The sequence below is a fragment of the Hemitrygon akajei genome, chromosome 3 (genome assembly GCF_048418815.1).
Source record: "Hemitrygon akajei chromosome 3, sHemAka1.3, whole genome shotgun sequence".
Classification (NCBI taxonomy): Eukaryota; Metazoa; Chordata; class Chondrichthyes; order Myliobatiformes; family Dasyatidae; genus Hemitrygon; species Hemitrygon akajei.
In genome coordinates this window covers 89,214,802-89,238,736 of record NC_133126.1, presented here as the reverse complement: position 1 = coordinate 89,238,736, position 23,935 = coordinate 89,214,802, and the positions used below count along the sequence as shown (strand labels likewise).

Below are 23,935 nucleotides of genomic sequence, written 5' to 3'. Positions count from 1 at the left end.
ACCTCACTTGCCCATCAATGACCTGTTCCCACAACCTAGGGATGCAATTTCAAGGACTCCTGTCTCATGTTCTCAATATTTATTCTTATTTATTTGTTATTAATTTGTTCTTTCTGTACTTGCACAGTTTATTTGTTCCGTACACTGGTTCAACACACACATTGATGTGGGCTTTCACTGATTTTGATATGATTATTATTCATGATTTATTGAATATGCCCACAAGAAAATGTATCTCAGGGTTGTATATGGTGACATATATGTACTTTGATGTACTTGAACATGGTTCAAAGTTCAAAGTAAGTTTATTATCAAAGTGCACCTAATTTATTCCTACCCCTGCTTTTGCAGCCAACCACATCCTGAGTTATATCCTGGATATTAATCTTCATTTCCTGGATAACCCTGGTCAGTCCCCAAAGAACCGGCAGCCCCCATGGTGGAGTCCAGCCATTTGAACTGAAAACCAATCAGATGTCTGTCCTTGTACGCCTGAAGTTCCAGGCTCATTTCTCAAACGACATGGAAGGAGGTCCATTGGGTGAATGCCACTTCCTGACAGAACAATCCCATCAGTCACATTTCCTTTAACTACATGTACATTATTCTCACTCTCTCTCTCTCTCTTAAATGGCCATCAGGTCCCCTTCAGTTTGAGGTATAAGTTACAATGGCCTATTAATCCATCAGCCTTTGGGATATGAGAGGAAACCGAAGAACCAGAGAAACCCACGTGAACACAGGAGAAATTTGTGAACTCCACACGGTCAGGATTGAACCCAGGTCACTGAACCCACGAGGAGCAGCTCTACCAGCTGCTCCACAGAGCCAGAATGGTAGGTCCCAATTGATTTGCAACAGACTAGTCCAAGACTCAGCCCTGGGCCCTTCAAGAAATAGAGGGGTTCTGGCCAGGCTTTGAACCAGGTTTGAGTGTGACCAATTAGTCCAGCCACAACCAAGCCTAAGTTTTCCTGCCTCACTCAACATTTTAATACAATGTAAAATAAATTAAATTTCTGCTCAAGAAATGGAATTGCTGTCTTGGGGCTCCAGAGACTCAACCCTGACTTTCAGGGGCTTCTTGATCTCTAACCAATATTCTGTCAGAATGATAGGATAAAGTGTTAGGCTGGGTGATTGCAGCCAGAGCCCAGGTTGTAGCACAATTGTACCAGGATGGAGGTGAATACCTCAGGGGTTCGATCATGAGGGGAGCCAACAGGTGTTTCTACTTTCAGAGATGTGATTCCAGGAAAGCAAAATCCTTCATTGGGGAACCCCATGGTCCAGGTTCCACTCTCTTCTCAAATGCTGCCATCAGGTAGGACTACGGGAGCTGAAGACCCAGACCTCAAGGTTCAAAAGCAGCTTCTTCCTCTCTGCCAGCAGCTTTGTGAACTGACCTGAAAACCCTTAACAATATCTCAGATATATTTCTTGTATCTCTCTCTCAACGGGCACTAACATCATAATGTTTATTTTGTACATTTTTCATGTACATTATTTATGTTCATTTAAGTTTCTGTTGGTTGATGTCTGTCATGCTTGTACTATACGGAGCTGTTGCTGTGTAAAGCTACCTTTCATGGTATTTATGCCCCGGGTATGTATGCCTATGAGAATAAGCTTAAACTTGAAACTTGAACTTTGCTTCCCTGGTGCCAGAATCAAGGATATGGGCTGAATTCTAGAAAATGGGGTCAACTAGATGAGTATTTGATGACAGTGTTGACGTGGTAAATGAAGAACCTGTTCTAAGACTCTCTAAATGTACAGTATCAGCTGGTGCTGCAGGGCATTCTCAAGGTGGGGAGGATGAAAACTGGAGGTCTTGATCCCTGGCAATTCCAACAGGCAGAGTCTGAAGAGATTGAAAAGCAGAATCTCAAAGGGAGTAAAAACAAAATGGCTGAAAATGATCAGTGGATGAGGCAATATCTATGGAAAGAGAAACAGTTCGGGTCAAAGACCATTTAGCTGATCTACCTAGATCCTCAAAGGTAGTAATCCTGAGATTACTTCCATGCCAGGTACCAATGAGAAATAGAAGGATTCTGCAAATGAGTATGTGGTGAAGGAGAGAGAACTTCAAATCCTTGGGACATTCTGACCATTTCTAGGGAATGCGGCCTCTGTATCTACTAGATGGGCTGTACCTCAAAAGGGCCAGGGCCAATATGCTTGTGGTAAACCTACTACCAATGGCAGGTAGAGTTCAAGCTGCTTGGCAGCAGGATTGTCAAGTGTGAGCATGGATCCAAAGTGGGCAGAGGCAGAATGGAAATGGAAGGTAGAAAGTTAATGAGAGAGCTTGGAAGGCTGAAAAACGAAGGTTAGAAGATATGAGAAAGGAATCTGGCTGTACTTACTGGCGTACAACTAAATACAAGGTGTATAGTGAGGGAGGCAGATGAGCTGAAGGAGACACAAGAGACTGCAGATGCTGGTATCTGGTCTCCTGGGGGGGGGGGGGGGTCTTGGCGGATTGTGCAACACCTATGCGAGGAAAGATACTGTCAACGTTTCAGATCAAAACCCTGCATCGGGACAGTTGATATTTTGGGTTGAAGCCCTGCATGGAGCACATTCCTTCCCTTCCACATATACCATTGGACTCACTGAGTTCTTCCAGAAGATTATTTATGACTCTGGCTGAGGCCAGCTAAACAGGAAATACATATGATATTGTAGCTGGCTTAATGCAGGACAAGTTTGAGAGCTAAATGTTCTCAGTTAGAGAGTATTTAGATTACTGCGAGAAATGGATAGGCAAAATTGGTTAAAGCAACAATCCCCAGGGATGAAACATTAATTGAATCATGAGTGAGGATTGATATGTTGAACAAAACAAGAAGGGGCAGTCACACAGCTGGAGGTGTGCTATGAACTTGCAAGCTGAAGAAAATAAGTAAAAACACTGGCAGTTTTTGTACAGAATTTCAGTTCCCAGATATTAACCGGGAAAGAATCAGTGATTAGTAAGTAGCGGGAACACAGAATTCTGAAACTGAATCCAGCAGCACTCCTGTAACAAGAGCGGCAAGCGGGAAGACAATTCAGACCCAGTGGTCGAGGAACTTGTTTCCTGCGGAATCCCTCAATGTCTCCATGGTTTTTTTCAAGGCAGAGAAGTGGCCAGAAAAAAGTCACTTTGGTGCAGTAGGGAGTCTGTAGGTCAAAAGCATGGAAATGGAGAGTTTGAAGGAGCTCAGGTCAATCAGGAGCAGTCGGCATGGATTTGTTCCGAGAAGGTTGTATAATCCACCCAAATAAACCACTACACCCCTCACTTAGATTTCATGTCATAATTCTGTCTTGAAGATGAAGAACAAGGAGCAATTGCATCATAGGGAGCATGCATTAAAGTACATATATTTCTAGATAACCTTGGTAGAATATGGTTTCAGTCATTAAATCACTTTGCTGTCTTACCTGCTATTTCCTGACTCAGTTTTAAGAACTTGCAGCTATGAACATACCTTCCTTATAAGTCATCACCTTTAAACTCATTTCATGGGAAGTGTGATCATTGTTTAGTGTATGTCAAGCATTGATTTCCCAACATGGCAAATGAATCCTAGTTCTTGTTAAATTGTGAGTGTGAAAGGAGTAATATCCATTCATTGTAATAAAGTTTCCCAGACTATTTTAATACATTCAGAACCCATTCCCCAGGTTATGACAGCGTAATATGTTTGTAACAGTAACAGTTCACAAGTTGGAAGTGTGACCGTGGACCGAGTTCTCACACAGCACAGGGCACTGGCATCCTGCCATCCTGCCGGTCTCCCAAACGCTCGTGTGTTGATAACCTGGGGGGGGGGGGGGGAATCTGTATTGTTCAACATTTCACCCTGCAGCTGGTGGCTGGTCTTCTTTCGGGCATCAGGATGTGCTACTCCAGATCAACCATGGGGCTCCATTTGCTCATCTTCCCTCCGATATTAATTCATACAGAGGAGTCTCTCTCGGAGGCACTAAAGACTGCAGATGCTGGAATCTGGGGCAACACTTAAAAAGCTGGAGGAGCTCAGAAGGTCTGGCAGCATCTATAGAGGGGGAAAAAAAACAGTCAAAGTTTCGGGTCTTTCATCTGGACCGAGAGAGTGAGAGGAGATCGCCAGTATAAAGAAGTGGAGGGAAGGGATGGAGCAAGAGCTAGTAGGTGATTGGTGGATCCAGGTGAGGAAGAGTGATAGGCCAATGGGGCAGATGCTTCCTTCAACTTGTAAATCTTGTCCTGCATCAACCTGAATATAGGAGTTGCCTGGCAGACGATGGCCTGGATTTTGCCGTGGATCAAGGACTGAGACCAGCCCTGATGATCTCAGACGGTATCTATTAATACACCAGTCAGGAAGTTGGTTTGAATTGCCCTGCCCCTCTTGGAGTTGTGTTGCTCAGATGCCCACACTAAGGGTTCAACACTAACTTAGGGGCAATCAAATGAAGTAATCAATAGGGGCCTCGGAGGCAACTTCTGCAATGAGCTGTCCCAAACAGTGGCTGAGGTGGGCACGCTATAACATTTAAAAGCCACTTAGGTAAGTACGCAGGTAGGAGGTGTTTGGAGGTCTATGGGCTGAACATTTGCATTATTTTAAGATAATTTTCAATGTTTTTTTTTCATTTCTGTCCCCAGTATCTGTATCCTTGCCCTAACCTGGTCTACAACGCTTTATTTCACTTTCAGTACTTTTTTGGATGTTTAGCTTCGGGTTTCACGCACCACATAGCCTTCAGATTGGTGGAAGACAACCCCTTCCCACCTCCACCCTTTCAGAAGACAAGCAGGGGACTGGGCATGTTCAGCAAGATCCCACAGGCTGCAGCATGATAAGAGGCCTGTGGTCTCCTTCAGTGAGGGGCACGTATTGGCTCTCTCGTCCTCTCTATTCCCGAGATCTCATGTGGACAGGACCATACACTTTCTCACCTCTCAGACAGAGGACACATGGTGCCTTAGTTTAGTTATTCCTGCTAGAATAGCTGCATCTCCTTTGGTCCTGTAACAGCCCCAGAGTCTAGCTCAGTGTTCTGAAGTGCCACGGCATCAGGGGTATGGGCAATAGCTATTAGTTCCAGCCAATGCCTCCAGTCATCCATTGTTGCAGTCTAAGTTCTCCACTACCACCTCAACAGATGCCTAAGTGGATTGTGCCTGGTAGAGTCGAAAGCAAAAGGAGTTAATCCCTCAAAGGTGATATACTGTGACACTCCCCTGTCTCACCTGAAGTTCTGATTCCCAGAAATGCTGGGATTGCGAGCTGCAGGGCGTATTCCACTCCCCGTCTGCCATGGATGCCATTATCCCAGGGGGAGGATATTCCCTCTCTGCCGGCTCAGCACTGAGGGAGGTGTACATTCTGAGCCTTTCGATCTCCAGTGGAAGGTGGTGAGACCAGTTTCTGAGGGAGTGCTGTGCTGTTCGACAGCTACACCTTTCAAATAGAAAGCAATTCTGCCATCTCAGGTGGTTAAAGATCCCATGACACTGTTTATAGGGCAAGCTGCAGCTGTACAAGTAACCATTATGGCTAATGTGTATTCCTCAGTCATCAGCACTAAAAGCAGGCAATTTGGCCATTGATTATATAAGAGAATGCTGGAAACACTCAGCAGGTCAGGCAGTGTCTCTGGAGAGAGAAAAGGATTTAAAGTTGCAGGTCAACAACCATTCATCAACTTAAACCACGTTTCCAAATATTCCCTATCCCAGGTTTCTGAATTGAAGCATTAACTGTCTCTCTTTCTCTACCGATTTTGCCTCACTTGAAGAGTGCTTTCAGCATTTGTTGTTTATTTTTCTTTCAGATTTCCAATTTAGAGTCACAGAGCACTACAACACAGATGCAGGCCCTTCTCCCATCTAGTCCATGACAAACTTGTTATTCTGTCTCGTCTCAGTGACCCGCACCCAGACCACACCCCTCCCATCCCTGTACTTATCCAAACTTCTCTTAAACGTCGAAATTGAAACCACATCCACCACTTCCTCTGGCATCCCGTTCCACATTCGCATCACTGAAGTCCCACCTTTCACCTTAACCTTTGACCCGGAGCTCTAGTTTCACCCAACAAAGCCTGCCTGCGTTTATCCTATCTATACCCCTCACAATTGTGCATGCATCTGCAGGATATTTTTTTTTTCTTTTTGCTTTCAGATCTGCTCATTACTTCAGTACTATTTGTAGGAGCTGCCTGTGTGGAGAGCGACCACTACAGCTGTGACTACACTTTAAAAGCACTTAATTGCTCCTTTAGTACTTAAGGAGACCCTGAGGTTATTATGGCTGTGTATAAATATCAGTATGTCAGTAATTTATTGTCTGCTTAACCATCCTACAGTGCCGAGGGAGACTGAGGTCACTTTCCCCCCGCTTCTTAGTCTCTAAGATTCTGAGTGCTAAGGAAGAACCCAGATCCGGCTGCAAATCCCCCCGTCACCCTCGTTTTAGCGAGTGCCCCTTTGAGTTGTGACTTCCGCCACCTGCTGGCAGAACGTATGTAGTGTCACACACTGCTGTTCACCGAATGCAGCCTGTGTGTGGCGTTTAACTTACTGAGGAGCCGAGCGGAATGGACCCCTCCAGCCCCTCGAGTCGCCATGCCCAGCGATTCCCCGAATTAATCCCAGCCTAATCACGAGACAATGAGCAATTAACCCACTAACCGGCAGGCCTTTGGACTATGGGAGGAAACCGAAGGTGCCGACGGAAACGCACGCAGTCACCAGGAAGGTGTACCAGCGCCTTACTGGCAGCGGCAGGAACTGGACTCGGGCAGCCTGTGCTTAAAAGCGTTGTGCTCACCACTGCGCTCCCCACATGAAGTAGGAACCTATCAAATACTGGGCCTGGGTACCAGACTGGAGCAAAGGTGCAGAAGAGCTTAGTCAAAGAATCTTCAACGTGGAGAGGATTTTAAGGAAGGGTGGGAGAGCCAAGGGCTCCAGGGAAGAAATGGCAAAGTGTTGGGGAAGGGAATATATAAACATTTGCAGAGCACTACTCACATCATCAGTCTATCAAAAAACAATTTAAACAAAGGCATTCAGGCATAGGAAACATAACAATCTCTGTGCATAACCAGCTCCTAACAATACAAAATGAAGTAATCTTTCTTTTGTTTGGAGGGATCATGAATATCAGAGAGAACCTTTGTGAATTATAATTTTGACTTACAGTGCAGGTGTTTTTCTCACTTCAGTTCCTTCATGCAAAAACTCCCTTTGGGCTCAAACAGTCCAACCGTGCTGTCGTGCTCCTGATAGTTTGATCCTGTTAACGTTCCCAAGGGACCGCAAGAGGAATAATGAGTTGCCTCCACACCTGCGCTCCCTAACGCGGGCTGCTTATTCCTTACACGTTGCTGGAGGAACTTAGCAGCGTCTATAGAGGGGAGTAAACCACTGATGTTTTGGGCTGAGACTTGCTGAGTCCCTCCATCATTTTGTGTGTGTCGCTCAAGATTTCCAGCAATTTCTTACACTTACGCTTATTCCTTAATTAGCTTGGCAATCTTTCTATCCAGCTTCATGGAAGTGGTGCAGAGATAATGAGCCCTTGGGCCTATGTGGGGATCTGGGCAGTGTTGGCCTCTGAGGGTTTTAGAGCCCCTGAATTGGTTAACTGTAGTTTAACGAGGATTGTTAATCACTTAGAGTTCCTCATCTTTTTCTTGAACGGTTTGCTCTTTGTAATGTGGTTTCCTGGTGCCTCCCGTATAAACTTGTTAAGTTTATTTTGACAGGCTCGGGGATTCCATGTTACTTGTATCATTGAAGTGGAAGCCTGGTTAGTGCTGATTGCGGGGTCCTAGTTGTGGGAATGTTACGTCCCATGGTGTTGCTCAGCCAAGCTACCGATGTTCTGTTGGAATTCTTAGGAATAAACTTTGGTCGCCATCTCTACATTGGAGTTTGTCTTTCCTCTGCGCTTGGGTTCCAACGTTACGAGCACATATTATGACATACAGGAGGTCAACTTGGATGGCTGACTGGAACTGGGATGGAGAATTGAAGTGACAGGGTCTCAGGGGTTATGTTTTACAAAGGGAATGGAGGTCTCAGGTAAGAGCAGTTTGAAAAGAAGACACAGCACCTTGAGCAGTGGATAGAGTGTACTGAATGGTAAACTGCGATTTCATCTCTTGAAGGTATATGGAGCTCCAGCAGAAGGGAAAAGCAAATAGGCAGAGGTCGTATTTGCTGAAGCAGCAACCACTCAACTAGAAGAACTCAGAAGGTCAAGCAGCATCTGTGGGAGGAAAGGAGTTGTCACCTTTTCGGGTTGAAACTACGCAACAGGACTGTGTCCTGTGTGTTGCCAGGGGAAGATTCTGTGCGTGACCCAAGAGACTGTGGACGCTGGAGTCTGGAGCAACAAACAACTTGCTGGAAGAGTGCAGCAGGTGAGGCAGCATCTGTATTGGGAAATTATAGTCAATGTTTTGGGTGAAGCAATCCAGATGAAGAATCTCAGTCTAAAACGCTAACTGCGCTTTTCCCTCCACAGATGCTGCCAGACCTGCTGAGTTCATTCTATGTCTTATTTGTCAGCCACGGTTCTGTGGATGTGGGGTTGATAAAAGCTCGTCATGGAAAAGCTGCCTGGCAGTGCTGAGTTCGTCACGGTGTGGAAGAAGGCCTTTTCGGCCTATGCCTGTTTTCAGAGCAGTTCTATTCCCCCACTAATTGGCGGAGGATCATCCACTGAGTCTGATAGAGAAAAGGGTAGAGGCAAAGGGCATCCTATCACACTTCCAAAATGGAATACGTGAAGGGCCCCTTCAGCCAAGGTGGAATACTCTTGTTTGAGGAGAGAGGCAGGTATATCGGAATCACTAGTGTGGAACGTTGTATTCGCAGAACAATGGTACAGAAATCAGGAGAATCAGTTCTAGTCTTCAAATTTCTGCCCATCCATCCCAACATTTGGTTTTTAGAATCAGAAAAATTACAGCTCAGAAGGAAATCATCCAATGCATTGTTTGTGTTATGGCTGTTTGTAAGACGATTAATCCCAGATCTTTTTTCTTCATAACTGCTCCTTTTCTTCTGGTCTCTGACCAACTCCCTTTTAAAATCATCTATAGAGTCAGCTTCCTGCACTTAAACAGGAGAATATTCCAAAGAACCGGCAGGGTGGATGTTTCTCCGCTGGTCTCTTGGCTCTTTGATTATAGGCATTGATCCATCTGTAAGTGGGAGAACGGGTGAGATGTCTTTTGGTTTCCACCAAACTTTATCAGAGAAAAAGCTTTGTTAAGACTTGGTTCTGTTGTTTACATTGTGCCCCATCTCCTCTTGGCTTCCCCAGTAGGGGGAAACAAAACAGTGTCTCTGACTCCTCTCTCTCCATTCAGTTATTTCCAACATTTTAAAGCCCCAACAGGAACTCTCAGCTATGGCTCGTCCTTTCTCATTTTCCTACTGCCTCTGGCCTTCCCTGTCGCAAGTATTAACATGGGTTAGCATTCTTGAAGGCACTGCTGTCTTTCGCTGACCATTTATTCCAGCCCCAGCTGTATTCTGCCCTGTAGTCCAGTTCTCCACAGGCTCTTTAGAGATGGCAAGTCTGCAAAGCATTCCATCCACCCCAAACTGCAACCCTACCTGCACCTCTGATCTCTCCCCAAGGTCACCCACAAAATCATCTCTGGCCATCTCTATTCAAACCTACTGGTTCCATTCTTCAGACCATTTCAACCCTCTCCCATTGGATATAACTCTTTCCTTTGATCACCTATTCTCTCCCAGTGCCCCATTCCTACCCTTGTCATCCACTGGGCCCCTCTCCCCATTCTCTCCTCACTGCCAGGCTCTAATCCTATTGCCCATCTTTACTTTCTCCCCATTGGCCATACTGCTACCTTTCCACTTGGTCACACCTACCTTCTCCCCATTGGTCATAGCCCACACTCTCCACTTGGTCATACCCACCTTCTCCCCATTGGTCGTAGCCCACACTCTCCACTTGGTCACACCTACCTTCTCCCCATTGATCATAGCCCACACTCTCCACTTGGTCACACCCACCTTCTCCCCATTGGTCGTAGCCCACACTCTCCACTTGGTCACACCCACCTTCTCCCCATTGGTCGTAGCCCACACTCTCCACTTGGTCACACCCACCTTCTCCCCATTGGTCGTAGCCCACACTCTCCACTTGGTCACACCCACCTTCTCCCCATTGGTCGTAGCCCACACTCTCCACTTGGTCACACCCACCTTCTCCCCATTGGTCATAGCCCACACTCTCCACTTGGTCACACCCACCTTCTCCCCATTGGTCGTAGCCCACACTCTCCACTTGGTCACACCCACCTTCTCCCCATTGGTCGTAGCCCACACTCTCCACTTGGTCACACCCACCTTCTCCCCATTGGTCGTAGCCCACACTCTCCACTTGGTCACACCCACCTTCTCCCCATTGGTCGTAGCCCACACTCTCCACTTGGTCACACCCACCTTCTCCCCATTGGTCGTAGCCCACACTCTCCACTTGGTCACACCCACCTTCTCCCCATTGGTCGTAGCCCACACTCTCCACTTGGTCACACCCACCTTCTCCCCATTGGTCGTAGCCCACACTCTCCACTTGGTCACACTTCTACTGGCAATCCCAACCTTTGCCTCTCTGACCATCCCCACCCCCAGTGACCCTTTCCCAATGACCAGCTACACTTTTTAGCTCTGCCATCCCTCGCTGAACACTCCCCAGCACCCCCGCCTTCCTGAAATCCCACATTCTCCTCACTGGGGTCCCCCTCATGCTTTCCTCCCTGGCTCCCACTTTCTCCTGGTCTCGTCACCATCTCTTCTCCTTATAGCCATCCCGTCTCCTACCCCTCTATCTCTTTGACCAGCAAACCACCTTCTTCCACACCCCACCTTCCTTATTTTCGTCTATAAACATCATAGCCTACCTGCTTCTAGGTAAATGTATCATAAAAGTCAGTGGAAGAAACTGGTTTTCTTTCTAGTTATTTCTCTTTAACACCCTTGCCTGCAGGACAGCCATACAAAATAGGGAATCCTCCACTTTCCCAACCCTCTCTGCATGATGGTGACTCACAGATGAGAGGCAAGTTAAGAGTTTTATTTCAAACATTTTTTATTCCAACAGTAGCAGAGTAAGAAAGTGACAGTCATACGCCAAAGGGTGAGGGAGTGTGGAGGGGTTGAGCAGGAAGACAATAGACCCACCAGCCAGGGGCATTTAGTCATGGACTGCTAGTCCACGCTGCGGACAAACACGAGACACAAAGCGTTTGGATGCTCCAGCATCACTCTGCCTCCTCAGTCCTACTTCTGACATCTGGGACTTTCCGGGAACGTGTGTGGCAAGGTTTTTGTTTTGCATAGTTAGTCCCAGTTGAATGTTCCACAGTGTTAACAGTCAAAGATATTCGGGGTCTGCAAGTGTAGACAGGCCATATTGGCCAAGGTCAGCTCACGGCAGAGGAAGAAGGGGAAGGCGGTGGGGTGTAGAACTCACTCCTCGTAACTTCAAAGATTTAGAATGGGACTGAAAAATCTTTGTTTCTATCTGCCAACCATACAGACTTTAGATACAGCAGGTTAACATTTCTCAATTTGCTTGCAAATCACTTCCCAGAGATCAAATTCCTTGCTGGAGTGCTGTTTGCCCCGTGGGAAATGTGGTTCCAAAACGTGAACCAGGGCTGGAGGCTGAGTGTAGCCTCTTCAACTACGAGCACCATTGCAGACCAGCTGTATTCTGCTTTTGTCTGACCTCCACACATTTGCAAGGACAAGGGCGGGGTGTAGTTAAGGGGACTTTGTCCAATTATTACGGTCCTGAGGGTCCAACTCAGAGAGTCAAGCTCCTGGCCCTATGTCAGTTGTATTTTACTGCTTAATCTAAAAATTCACTGAAACCTTCCCTTGCATCCAGCATCAATCAATCCCACTCCATGTCAGTTAGCATTTGCCCAACAGCCAATAAGCAGCTGTGGAGCTCATGAGCAAACTAAAGCCCAGCCAGTCAAAGGAACCCACCCTCTGCATTTAGTGTGAAGCTTCCCTGTGATATTGAGCTTTTGTGTTCCAGAATATGGCACTTGAGCACAAAATCATAAGACCATAAGACATAGGAACAGAATTAGGATGGTATAAAGAGTCAGAGGTGCCATTTCATATGTGAGCTATGAATTTCAGGGGTTATCAGGTAAGCAGTATAGGTGCCTTGGCATTTTTCATTTCAGGGATGGGGAGTTCACACTAGTCTTAAGGCCGATATTTAACTCTTAACTTCGTGTTGAACCCAGATATTGAAAGCCCTGGATGGAGTCAATATGGAAAGGATGTTTCTGGTAGTAGGAGAGTCTAGGATCTGAGGACACGGCCTTAGAATAAAGGGATGTCTCTTTACAACTGAAACAAGGAGGAATTTTTTCAATTAGAGGATGATGAATCTGGAATTCCTTGGCATAGAGGGCTATGGAGGCTAAGTCATGGGTGTACTTAAGGCAGAGATTGATAGGTTCTTGATTGGAATATGGCTAAGGATAACAGAGAGAAGGCAGGAGAATGGGGTTGTAAACAAAGTTAGCCATGATTGAATGGCACAGCAGACTTGATGGGCCAAATGGCTTAATTCTGGTCCTCTATCTATGGCCTTATGGGCAACCAGTGATTGGTTACTAGATTGACATCAGACATTGGAACTAATATCAGTCGCCTGAACTATTGATTTGTTGAATTAAGTATAAATCCCAACCCAACAGCTGCAGAATTAAACTCAAGTCATAAATAAATAGATCTGGGATTGAATAGACCTTGCATCACTGATAGTTACTAAGGGACTACCAGACTTCTGTTAAAAATGAAGTTAAAAGGATTCCACTATTTATGTACCCCCAGATCCACCAACTGCTCTCTGAAGTGGCTGAATATGCCACTCATTTCAGTAAACAATGCTAGGTATTCAAAGAGAATGCATTGATTTTGACCAGTTAGCACTATCTTATTAGTATATTACTGTAGGTCATAACTCTAGGTCTTTTATTTTCGTCCTCTTGAGTCCACATGGTGAGATGCAGAGCAAAAGCTCCCTTTACTCCGTCTATATGATTTCCCCTTCATTCCTTCCAAGGCTAATGCTACCACAACTTTAAGATGCTACTGGGACTGGAGGGCTTGAGTTATTAGAGAAATTGAGGCTGGGACTTTATACCCCTGGAGCGTAGGAAGCTGGGAGGGTTGCCTTAAAGAGGCACGCATAAGGTGAATAGTGACAGTCTTTTTCTCCAGGGTAGGAGAGTCAAAACCTCGAGGGCACTGTTTTATTGTGGGAAGGGAAAGATTTGAAAGAAACCTGAGGTGTAAGTTACTCACAGAGAGTAAGAAGGCATGTGGAATGAGCTGCTAGAAGAAGCTATTGGGATGTGTACCCAGACATTTAGACAGGTACAGTACTGTGCAAAAGTCATGGGCACATGTAAAAAATTCTGTAAAGCGAAGATGCTTTCAAACATATTGAAAGGAAAAGTTTCTAAATACCAAAAAAAAAATTATAAAGAGCAGTGAACAGTAAGAAAAAACCTAAATATTTGGTGTGACCCTTTTGCTTTAAAACTGCATTGATTCTCTTAGATATATTGTTGTGCAATTCTATTAACAAATCAGCTGGTAGGCTGTTCCAAGCATCTTGGAGTTCTTCTGCAAACTTTGGTCGTCTCGTTTGCTTCTGTCTCTCCAGGTAATCCCATAGAGCCACAATGTTGTTGAGATCAGGGTTCTGTGGAGGCAATACTATCTGTCACCATATAAAACAAGGGTTCCCGACCTTTTCTATGCCATGGACTCCCTATTATTAACTGAGGGATCCATGAACTCCAGGTTGAGATCTCCCAATATAAAAAAGTCTAGGGTGCCTAAGACTTATGCACAGTACTGTACATGGACATAAAAGGTTTATAGGAATAATGGGACAAACACAGGCATGTTGGACTAGCTCATGAAGACAACTTGGTTAGTAATGATGAATTGGGACAAGGTCTTGTTTCTATGCTTTATAACTGAATGACTCTATTTCACTCCCACTGAATCAACCAGATAAGGTTATGAAGGGTAGTTTTACACATAGCTATTTAATCCATTGCACTACAGGGTGCACTGGCTGATCTCCAGATGAAACCAAGTCTAGCCAATGTACTGGCCCTGGTACAGGAACATTTTATACCAACTTTTTTTCATAGAGACTGTCAAAAAAAATGACTGCTTTAATATAAGAAACTCTAACCTGTGCACAGCAGCATTCCACAATAAGTAATGAAAGGAAAATACGTCTTGGGGCAATGCCGGGTGAGGGCTAATTATCTATTGCAGTAACATAAGGGCTTCAATCTTGTTTCCAAAACAGTGCCCTGTCATCGTTTATATACAAATCAGGTTTATGTTGCATGCAAAAGACATCTGATTGCACTAATGCAGCACCAGAATGTCTGCCAGAACTTCCTCCCGAAGTCCCTGGTCCTCATCTAGAGGCCGCTGCTTCCTGACCGTAGCCACTCCTTAATGAGTTGGTGCACAGAGTGAAGAACACGTCCCTCCACAGTTTGCTCCCAAAAGCTTAATTGATAATTCCAGGAGACCCCAGGCTCAACTGTTCATGACTCCCGAGCAAGGCAATGGGAAACCCAGTTAATATTTTACTCACCCTCCCTCAAATCTCCTGCGGGTATCTGCAGCGCCAATACCTCACTCAACTTCACAACCACCCCACCCAGAAGAAAACAACTGGTTAGTAAGGACGTTTAGCTTGTGTGAATGAACAATAGCTCTATTAATGCAGTTAAAAGGATATACCACAAACTTGCTCAGTATTGTAAAGTTGTTAACTGTTCTGTCACCTCCCGTTCCATCCCTGGAACAGATTCAGAAGGAGATTCTCAAGCTATGCATCTGCACGCCAAGTGCACATTGATTCCTTAAATATTCCTTACAGAAATCCGAACAGTGAGTTAACCCCAGCTCTAGTGATTTCTAGTTTTCTGCTTGTCATAGAGTCATAGAACACCACAGCACAGAAACAGGCCCTTTGGCCCATCTAGTCCATGTTGAACTATTACTCTGCCTGCTCCCATTGACCTGCACCTGGGCCATTGCTCACCATACCGCTCCTGTCCTGTGCAAAGAATATTTACAGCAGATCAAAGAAAATTAGAATCGAGAGGAAGACCAGTTGCTTCACCATATCATCTCTAATAATCCATCCCATGAGCTCTACCCTCTGTGGGACAACACCAAAGCCCAGGAAATTGTTTCCTTTTCAAATCTATGCCCAATTTATAAGCAGATGCCAACCTTATTTAATAGTTGAAAATTTACCAATTGAACCCCACTAATGCGTTCAACTTTGCCACAAGCTCTAGAGCCAGGAGTCAGGTGAACTCAGGAGTGGAAGAGTGACAAGCCCACACATCGAAGGTTTAAAACAGAGGTCTCAATGAAATTGAGCTCTTGATGTTTGAGGCAGACCTTTGAATCTTTTCCAGACCAGTGCTTAATTAAGTGGAATTGCTGATTGGAGAGGTCTTTTGTGTGAGGTCTTCCCTTATGATTTCTTGCTCTTGTGGTATTGTGAGTGAGCTGTAATCCCCATTCATATAGGATGAAACCACACCACGTTAAACCAGTGCTTCAATGCACGCATTACAATGGTGGACAGTGGAACATTATAATAGTGTGACAATTCCCTTCCCCCCCAACCCCCTCCCCCACCCTCCAAAGCCACATAAACAGATGAAGGAACAATGTGCAAAAGTGGCTGCTCTCAATCTATCTTCAACAATCAACATGAGAAAGAACAAATGAGAGACATCATTAGCTTATCTGTGTTCAGTTTTACACCACCCACACTTCAGATTGAGTGTCCAGAGCCAGGATGTTTGGCAGGATGTACATTAAAGTCAAACCAAAAGCAGACTGCTTGTTTGAACGTATGTGGTTGAGTCTTGCAAGTTGTCCGTCCACTTAGACCAAATCTCTCAGTTCCTCTGACTGTAGTAACACACGTACAACAAGTCTGCAAATGAGCTTATCCTTCTCTTCCCCCGGGTATTGCTGAAACGATTTTAACCAGAAAACTCCTGCTGCAACCTTTTGGGAGTTAGCATTTGACTACTTCTGAAAGAAATTCAAGATGTTCTCCCAGGCTTGTCGCTCATTTGGGGGTTTAAATCTGTGGTAGAACCCTAACCACGAGGGGGCACAAACCACAAATCTGGCACTGACCAACCCCGCGGGGGGTCACTGCTGGGGGAGGGGGAGAAATTTTTCTCGGCTTGTGCTGGTAAACAACATAGCACATATTGAATATGAGAGGGTTTGTAGACAGGAGGGGAGGTGACCGTGAAATTGGGAGGAACGTGGTGAAGAGAGGTTTGGAGAGAAGATCCCAGAACTTGGGAGCTCAAGCAGAAGAGAACGGGAGAAGTGCTGTGATCCCAGAGGACAAAGGTACAGGAGGTTACAGAGATGAGGAGTGGGAGGTGTATCTGGATAGGACCAAGCGCGGGGGCGGGGGGGTGTCACAAGGATGTTTCCAGGCAGGAGTTCCGTCGGATATAGTACCTGTGCCCGTCCCCGTCCCGGCCCTGGCAGGAACGGTGGACAATGAGCACGGGAAAGAAGCGGGCGTCGTGGTAGTTGGGTGGGCTGTCGCTGATGGCCAGCTGGCTGGAGTAGGAGCGGCACTGGTCATCGCGGGAGCGCTCGTTGAGGTTGCTGCTGCGGCTCCGCCACAGGCCCGTGCGGCCGGAACCGTGCACCCGGCACAGCGAGAAGCGGCTGGTGTCCAGCGAGAAGCGTGAGTGGCTGCGGCCCACGTTGCGGGAGAAGATGGAGGAGCTGCTGGAGCGGCCGTCGCAGTCGGTGCGCACGATGCCGCAGGTCGAGTAGCCGTTGCAGATGGAGAGCGAGGCCAGGTCCATCAGCACGGCCTCCGAGTAGCTGGGGATGAGCTGGCGGTTGCTACGGATGTGCCACTCCAGCTCGGTGCTGTCCACCGTGCCCACCCGGGCCACGGGCGAGCACAGTCCCACCTCGTCACTCGGAGTGGCCGCCGCCGCCGTGTATTCCAGGCCGAAGAGCTTCTCCACGTGGTAATGCACGTAGGCAGTCTGGTACTCGACCAGGACCCGGAGGGGCCATGACAGCATCAGTAGGCCGGCCGCCCAGAAGGCATAGTGGGTGATGTACCAGGGCAGGCGGTCGGGATTGGCGTACACCATCATGTAGTCCTTGAAGTCCACATTCTTAAGCTGCATGCCCTCGCGGGCCTCCATGTAATCGTCCAGCCCCTCCACCTCGCTGAAGAAGTGCGCCCGCTGGTTCAGGTAGCAGTTCTCCGACTCGGTGTTGGCGAAGCTGAAGCACTTGGTGAAGCGGAGCCGGGTGGCCGGGTGGCGCTCCAGGCCCAGCAGCTGCTTGGAGACGTCGCGCACACCGCAGCGGCCGTACTCGAACTCGGCCTCGGCCACGTGCGTGTTGACCCGCTCGTGGTAGACCTGGGTGGTGGTGTAGGCGTCGCCGTTGCGGTAGCGGGTGACCTGGCGGGTGCGGCGGACGAAGTGGTAGCTGATGGCCTTCCACCAGATGCAGGGGGTGGCCCGCTGCATGCGGCCGATGCGCTCGTACACACTGTCGATGTCCGCCTTGTACTGCAGCTCGCTGCGGGCGTGGCAGTGCCAGCACTCCACCAGGTAGACCATGTAGAGCATCGCCAGGAAGGCCAGTGGGATGTACACGTAACCGTTGGAGCAGGGGCTGTCATGGTAGATCATGGATTTGCCCTTCAGGGAGCTGTCAAAGCTGAGCTTGGTGACCCGAGTTAGCTGGCACCAGGCCACAGCACCCAGGCAGCCATACATTAGGAGCGAGAGGATCAGACACTTCCAGTGTGACTCCCTGCACACAGACGTACTCAGCGACTGCTTGGTTGGCATCTGCTGCTTGTGGTCCATCCAGGAAGCAAGTGGAGACAAGAAATGGAGAATTATTAAGGTGGTTGGGAGCAGGACATGTACCACCTCAAGCCCACATCCTATTTCCTAGGGCATTTAGGGAAATGCATTTTATCTCTGAACTCCATCTGTTCTCCAACCATAGAGAGCCCTCTAAAGTCAGTACCCTCATTTTATCTCCTGTCTCTCCACATGATCTTCATTTTATTCACCCCAGTAACCCACCGTACCACAGAATTTCAGACTTTGCAAGGTCTGCTACATTGTGAAGTCATTCCATTAAAATCTCCCACAGGCCAGGTGATGGCCCTGTTTGATTTGTTGGTTGTTACCCTAACTTTGCGGGTGGCCCATTTCCCGGGAACATTACACACTTAGTCACAAAGGTAGCGTTAACAAGGCCCTAAGCACTGAATCCAAATTGTTTGCCCTAAGCCTGACAACACATGGTCATGGGCATTCTGAATTTGCAATCCGACATCACGTGCAGAATTAGAAATACAAAATACTGCCGGAATCACTCAGTAAGCTAGGCAGCATCTGTGGAGAGAGAAATAGATAATAGTTAGATTCAGCGATACACTTCCTCTGATCATCCCTCACAGTCTGCTGACAGGATGAAGTCAAAGCTGGAAACCTCTGGTTGGTTCGGGTTCCCTATTAGAGAACCCCAGGTAATGGAGTGGAGACACGTCTCTACCACAGGAGGTGTAAGGCGACCCTTCTCTCTGCTAGTCTGCAGGTCACCCTTGGGCAAGGTGTAGCCCCTGGATCAGGGTCACATGAAGTCATGAGAGGAGGAGGTAGAGGGTTGTAGGAGCAGCTGGTGCATATCACAAGTTCACTGACGCCAGGCAGACAATCTCTGAAGAGTATTGATAATGACTGGGTTTACCCGTCTTGTAAAGACACTGCTCAGAAAGAGGTGATGGCAAAGCACTTCTGTAGAGAAATTTGCCAAAAACAATCATGGTCAAAGATCATGTTTGCCCATGTCACACGATATGGCCCATAATGAATGGATGAATTAAAAAAAAACACCAACTCATGCAGGCTACTCTAGAATGAGGCATCCCTGTGAGAACAAGAGTCTTGCCACACTCATTCCTTGTCAGCCACACAGACTGAAAGGTATTATGATCACCAAGTTCCTTACACATGTGCAATGTGTAGGCAGAAAGGATTAGTTTGGCCAGGCATTAGTTACCAGCTTAATTAATTCAGCACGATATTGTGGGACAAAGGGCTCGTTTCTGTGCTGTACTGTTGTACATTCTGGTTTGCCAAGGTAGTCCCAGGAAATCCCACACCTTTGCAGGGTCTCTGAACTCCAGACATTCGCTAACAAGAGGAGACATGGGAGGAAAATGATGTGAGTGGTCCAGCTTGGGGTTGAGGTCTGGCTCAGGAACTAGAGCTGGTATGTAATTAGATTCTGTCCGCTGTCTGTTCCAAGGGCTATGATGGCTGATGTGGACATGAGCTCCCTAGTGAGAACGCTGCCCACGCATCAGTCAGGATATTTCTTTAATCATGTTCTGGGAATCTCAACGGCAGCAAGCACTGACTCTCGAGGATAGGAATGCATAAAACTCTTCCTGCCATGTGTAACCTGTTGAATATTTTCCTTGCAGTTTAACTTCCCTACGCTTGCTTGTATTTTTTATATTATCATCTATATGCATTATAATTGTTCAGTGACTTTTCCAGCAGTTATGATTCGGTTGCTTCTGTATTTTTCTAGAAGCTTCTGTAACAAGTGTCACATGACTTGAATCTGGCTATTTTATTGGTTACTTGTTGTTTCTGGATTATTGTTATCTCTTGTCTGAGTATGGGATTTATTTATTTATTGAGATCCAGTGTGGAATAGGCCCTTCTGACCCTTCGAGCCTCACCACCCAACAATCCCCTGATTTAACCCTAGCCTAATCACTGGTCAATTTACAGTGACCAATTAACCTACCAACCAGTACGTCTTTGGACTGTGGCCAGGAATCGGAGCATCAGGAGGAAACCCACATGGTCACGGTGAGAACGTGCAAGCCCCTTAAAGACAGGGCTGGGAATTGAACCCAGGTTGCCCGTGCTGTAAAACATCGTGTTAACGGACTGGTTCTGCTTGCTGCTTTGTGAGGTTTACTCATCTCTGCGCTGAACTGATACTGCGACCTGCAGTTAACGGGCTCCTCAATCGGTTCTGTGGCTGTGGGTTCACTTTTGTGAACTTCAGTTCTGAATGGTATTTGCTTACTTTTATTGTCTACACTTTTTTTTTCTGCATGTTGGGTGTTTGATGGTCTTTTTTAATGGGTTCTATTAGTTTTTGATTTGTGGCTGGCTGTAAGGAGACGAAGCTCATGGTTGTATATGGTATACATCGATAATAAATATACTTTGAACTTTGTTCTTTGTTCTCTCTGCTCCTCTTGCTCATTCTTCATTCTTGTAAAACTTAATAAAATCGCTTAGCAAAATTTCTCATTCTTGACCCCTGAAGAACTTTAGAATAGCAAAAGTATCCGCATCTAACAAACCTTGGTCCCAAAGAGAAGGTGGCCATTTGCCTGTTGACAGCATGTTGGATTTGTTGCATTCAATGCATTGAAATGATTGCATTTTTAGTGCCTGTGCTCTTGAGGGTTCCTATCGTAGTACCATGCAGAGCAAGCAGAGTGAAATGTAGGAGTCACAAAGAGCTCTAAACGGTGAGGCCAGACACAAGAGACTCCACATGCAGTCCCATACACACACAGTACTGTGCAAAAGTCTCAGGCCTTATATATATGGCCAGAGTGCCTAAGACTTCTGCACAATCCTGGAGTGGAAAGCGAATTTGTAAATTTGGTAGGAGCAAAGGAGGTTGGGAATGGTGAGGGTAGAGTGCTGCAGGAGGGGTGTGGGACAGGTGGCAGAGAAGGAGTGTCAAGGGCAAGAAGTGGCGTTGGTGCAGACACACCCAGCTCTGAGACACCAGGCAAGATTATTTGATTCCAAATGAATGGTTTATTAATCATTACAGAATCCCTCTCTGGTGCTTTCTGCTCCTTCCCCTCTCTCTTCCCCATTTCCCAACCACAATCCCCCTCTCCCTGCCCCTTCCCACTCTCAGTCCACAACAGAGACCCACATCAGAATCAGGTTTATCATCACTTATATATGTCATGAAATTTGTTTTTTGTTTGTGTGTGGCAGCAGTACAATGCAATACATAAAATTACTACAGTACTATGCTAAAGTCTTAGGCACCCTAGCTATATATATGTGCCTAAGACTTTTGCACAGTACTGTATGTTCAAATACATCACAAATGATGTCACATTTATATTGCATTGCACTGTACTTTTAAAGAAAAGTGAAACTAACTCAATTTACAAATGCATGGATTAAAATTCTGATCTCTAAATTCTTTTTGACCTTTAGAATGATACTGGTGTGGTTTTTATAGATCAAGGAGAGTCGACAGATGTTGGAGCATTATCCATCAATTGTAGTCACTAAAGGTCAATTTCTTTGGTTGTGGCTTGAGTCCATATTAATAATTGTTAGAATCACTTCAGTAGTATACTTAAACTTACAATCAGCCTCACTATAATGTTGGGCATTTTACGCAGAAAGAATCCTTACTGGACATCTCTGACCTTTACATTCTTGGAACCAAATACTTCTGCAGTCTCTCTGATATCTCCAAACTCTCTGAAGGTTATTCGTCTTTGAACTGCTTGGTGGTCTAGTCTCACGAACCCTCTCCTGGAATCTGAATCTCCATTGCCTTTTGGCATGTATTGTGATGTTTAACTTGTTTCAACTGCCTTCCCTTCATCTCACCTTCCAGATTCAGCTTATCCAGACTCCAATGTGTCCTCACTCTTCTGAATTAGTGTATCGGCAGGGATGTACCATCTGGGGGAGTGAATCGTTCATCTGTATCTCAGAAGGAAATCTATGAGAAGACACCTGATTTATCTTCCCTAACTTGCTTCCTTAGTGTCTCTTTCATGACATGTACTGATCTTGAGACTAGATGTTATGGAGAGGCGACTCCATTTCATTTCAGAAACTGCACCAGTATTAAAAACAACACTGCAGTTGTGGACTATTACTCAAGATTGGAAGGCCACGTGTTGAAAAAATTGGTTTAAGTTCTACAATTGTCATTGATGGTGCAAGACCCACCTATTTTACCTCAAACTATTTTGAATAAGTGTCCACCAACACCAGGAAATCAGCCATGTTTTCCTCATCTTTCCTTTCATCACAGGAGGTCCTTTGGCCTATTGTCAAAGTGGGTTTTCAGATCAGTCCCAGCCATTCCCTCCCCCACCTATTTTATGTAACCAATTCTCTCATTCAATTATCAACTCCCCTGTTGATTATTCAATTATCAATTGATTCAATTATCAACTCCAATTATCAATTCTCCTGTCACTCTACCTGCACAAAGAGCCAATTTCAACTTACATCTTTGTGATATGGGAGGAAACTGGAACACCTGTGAAAAACTCATGGGATCTTGGGGAGATAAAGCCATTAGACAGAGGAACAGAATTAGGCCACACGGCTCACTGAGTCTGTTCCACCATTCCATCATGACACTTAACCCCATTCTCCTGTCCTCTCCCTGTAACCTTTGACACCCTTACTGATCAAGAACCTATCAACCTCCACTTTAAATATACCCACTGACTTGCCTGCACAGCCATCTGTGGCCATGGATTCCAGATTCACCACCCCCTAGCTAAAGAAATTCCTCCTCTTCTCTGGTTTGAAGAGCCGTTTTAGTATCCAGAGGCTGTGTCCTCTGGTCCAAAACTCTCCCAATATTTGATAGGTTTCAGTGAGAATCCGTTCAGCGAGAGAGTGAAAGCCTAGAGCCATCAAATTCTCCTTCTTGTGAATCTCCTCTGCACCCTCTCCAATGCCAGCACATCCTTTCTTAGATAATGTGCCCAGATTTCATAAACTCCAGCAAACAGCACCCATGGGTGTTACTACAGAAAATGTAGCTGTCTCATAATGACAGTGTCATGAGGTTTTGATTCTTGAGGCCGATCCTTCCTGAACAGAGTTTACCTGTCTGCGTAATTGGCCACTGCAAATGTCAACCGTGCTTTCTGACCATAATTGTATCTGATTTGGAGATATCTTCTTTAGTGTCTCAGAAGAATATATCTTCAGATTTAATCTGCTTTTTCCTACTGGTACTCCTCGGCACCTCTTGATGTACATACATACATCTGCCTACAATCTAGTAGTCAACAATTCTATTGATGCTTATATTGACATATGGGCCAGTAATTTCCTTTAATTTTAAAATCACTGTTTTCCATTATTACTGAAAATAAGATGCATGCTTTTGAACTTTGATCATCAACTGGCTCATCAGGGTTAAGTAATACAAGCCTTTCCTTTGTAGCTGCCTGTTATCGGTGTTTCCTGCCTACCTTTCTACACGGGAAACTTATTCTTCATAGGCCCATCATCCCTACAGGGGCATAGGCCGCTGACAGCAGCTCACAAGAATCATCTGTCCTGGGCCATTCTTTCAAGTTGTCCCCAGGTGTAGCCCATCTTCTCGAACCTTTCTTTCCCAGGGATGAGGTCTCTGGCGCTTCTGCAGCTCTGGGTCTTTTATGGGATGGGGTTGCTAGGCCTGAGCCCAACCCTCCTCCTTTTGCAGCTCGGCTTGGGACCATCATGGTGGAGATTCTGCACCATTACTTTTGCAGTTTGTTAATCCAATATTAGGGCACACTGGTGATGTTGTGATTAAAATATTTGACCGGCAATCCGGAGCATGGGCCTAAAATTCCAGAAACTGGGATTCAAATCCCACCATAATAGGTGTAGAATTTCACTTTAGTTCACTTCTGTACTGAGGGCAGTGCAATGGCACAATGGGCAAAGCCACTGCTTCGTGGCTCCAGCAACCAGGCTC

General features: G+C 46.0%; 1 protein-coding gene across 7 annotated transcripts in view; it reads right to left on the bottom strand.

The window, feature by feature from the left end:
* Positions 1 to 3,644: 3,644 nt before the first annotated feature.
* Positions 3,645 to 23,935, bottom strand: part of LOC140725186 (transmembrane protein 151B) — a 52,551-nt gene continuing 32,260 nt past the window's right edge. Inside the window, exons 1-3 of one of the 7 annotated variants that reach the window (XR_012098290.1) lie at positions 6,677 to 6,890; positions 5,234 to 5,639; positions 3,645 to 4,052 (exon numbers count right to left, since the gene is read on the bottom strand). Coding sequence is in view for 2 of the 7 variants with exons in the window: in XM_073040310.1 (XP_072896411.1) it covers positions 16,564 to 17,985 (1,422 nt within the window). In the remaining 5 variants the exon portion in view is untranslated. Of the gene's footprint in view, positions 4,053 to 4,939; positions 5,165 to 5,233; positions 5,640 to 6,676; positions 6,891 to 15,766; positions 17,986 to 23,935 lie in introns of those variants that run through there. The other 6 variants (XR_012098291.1, XR_012098294.1, XR_012098292.1 and 3 more) reach the window with 6 other exon arrangements.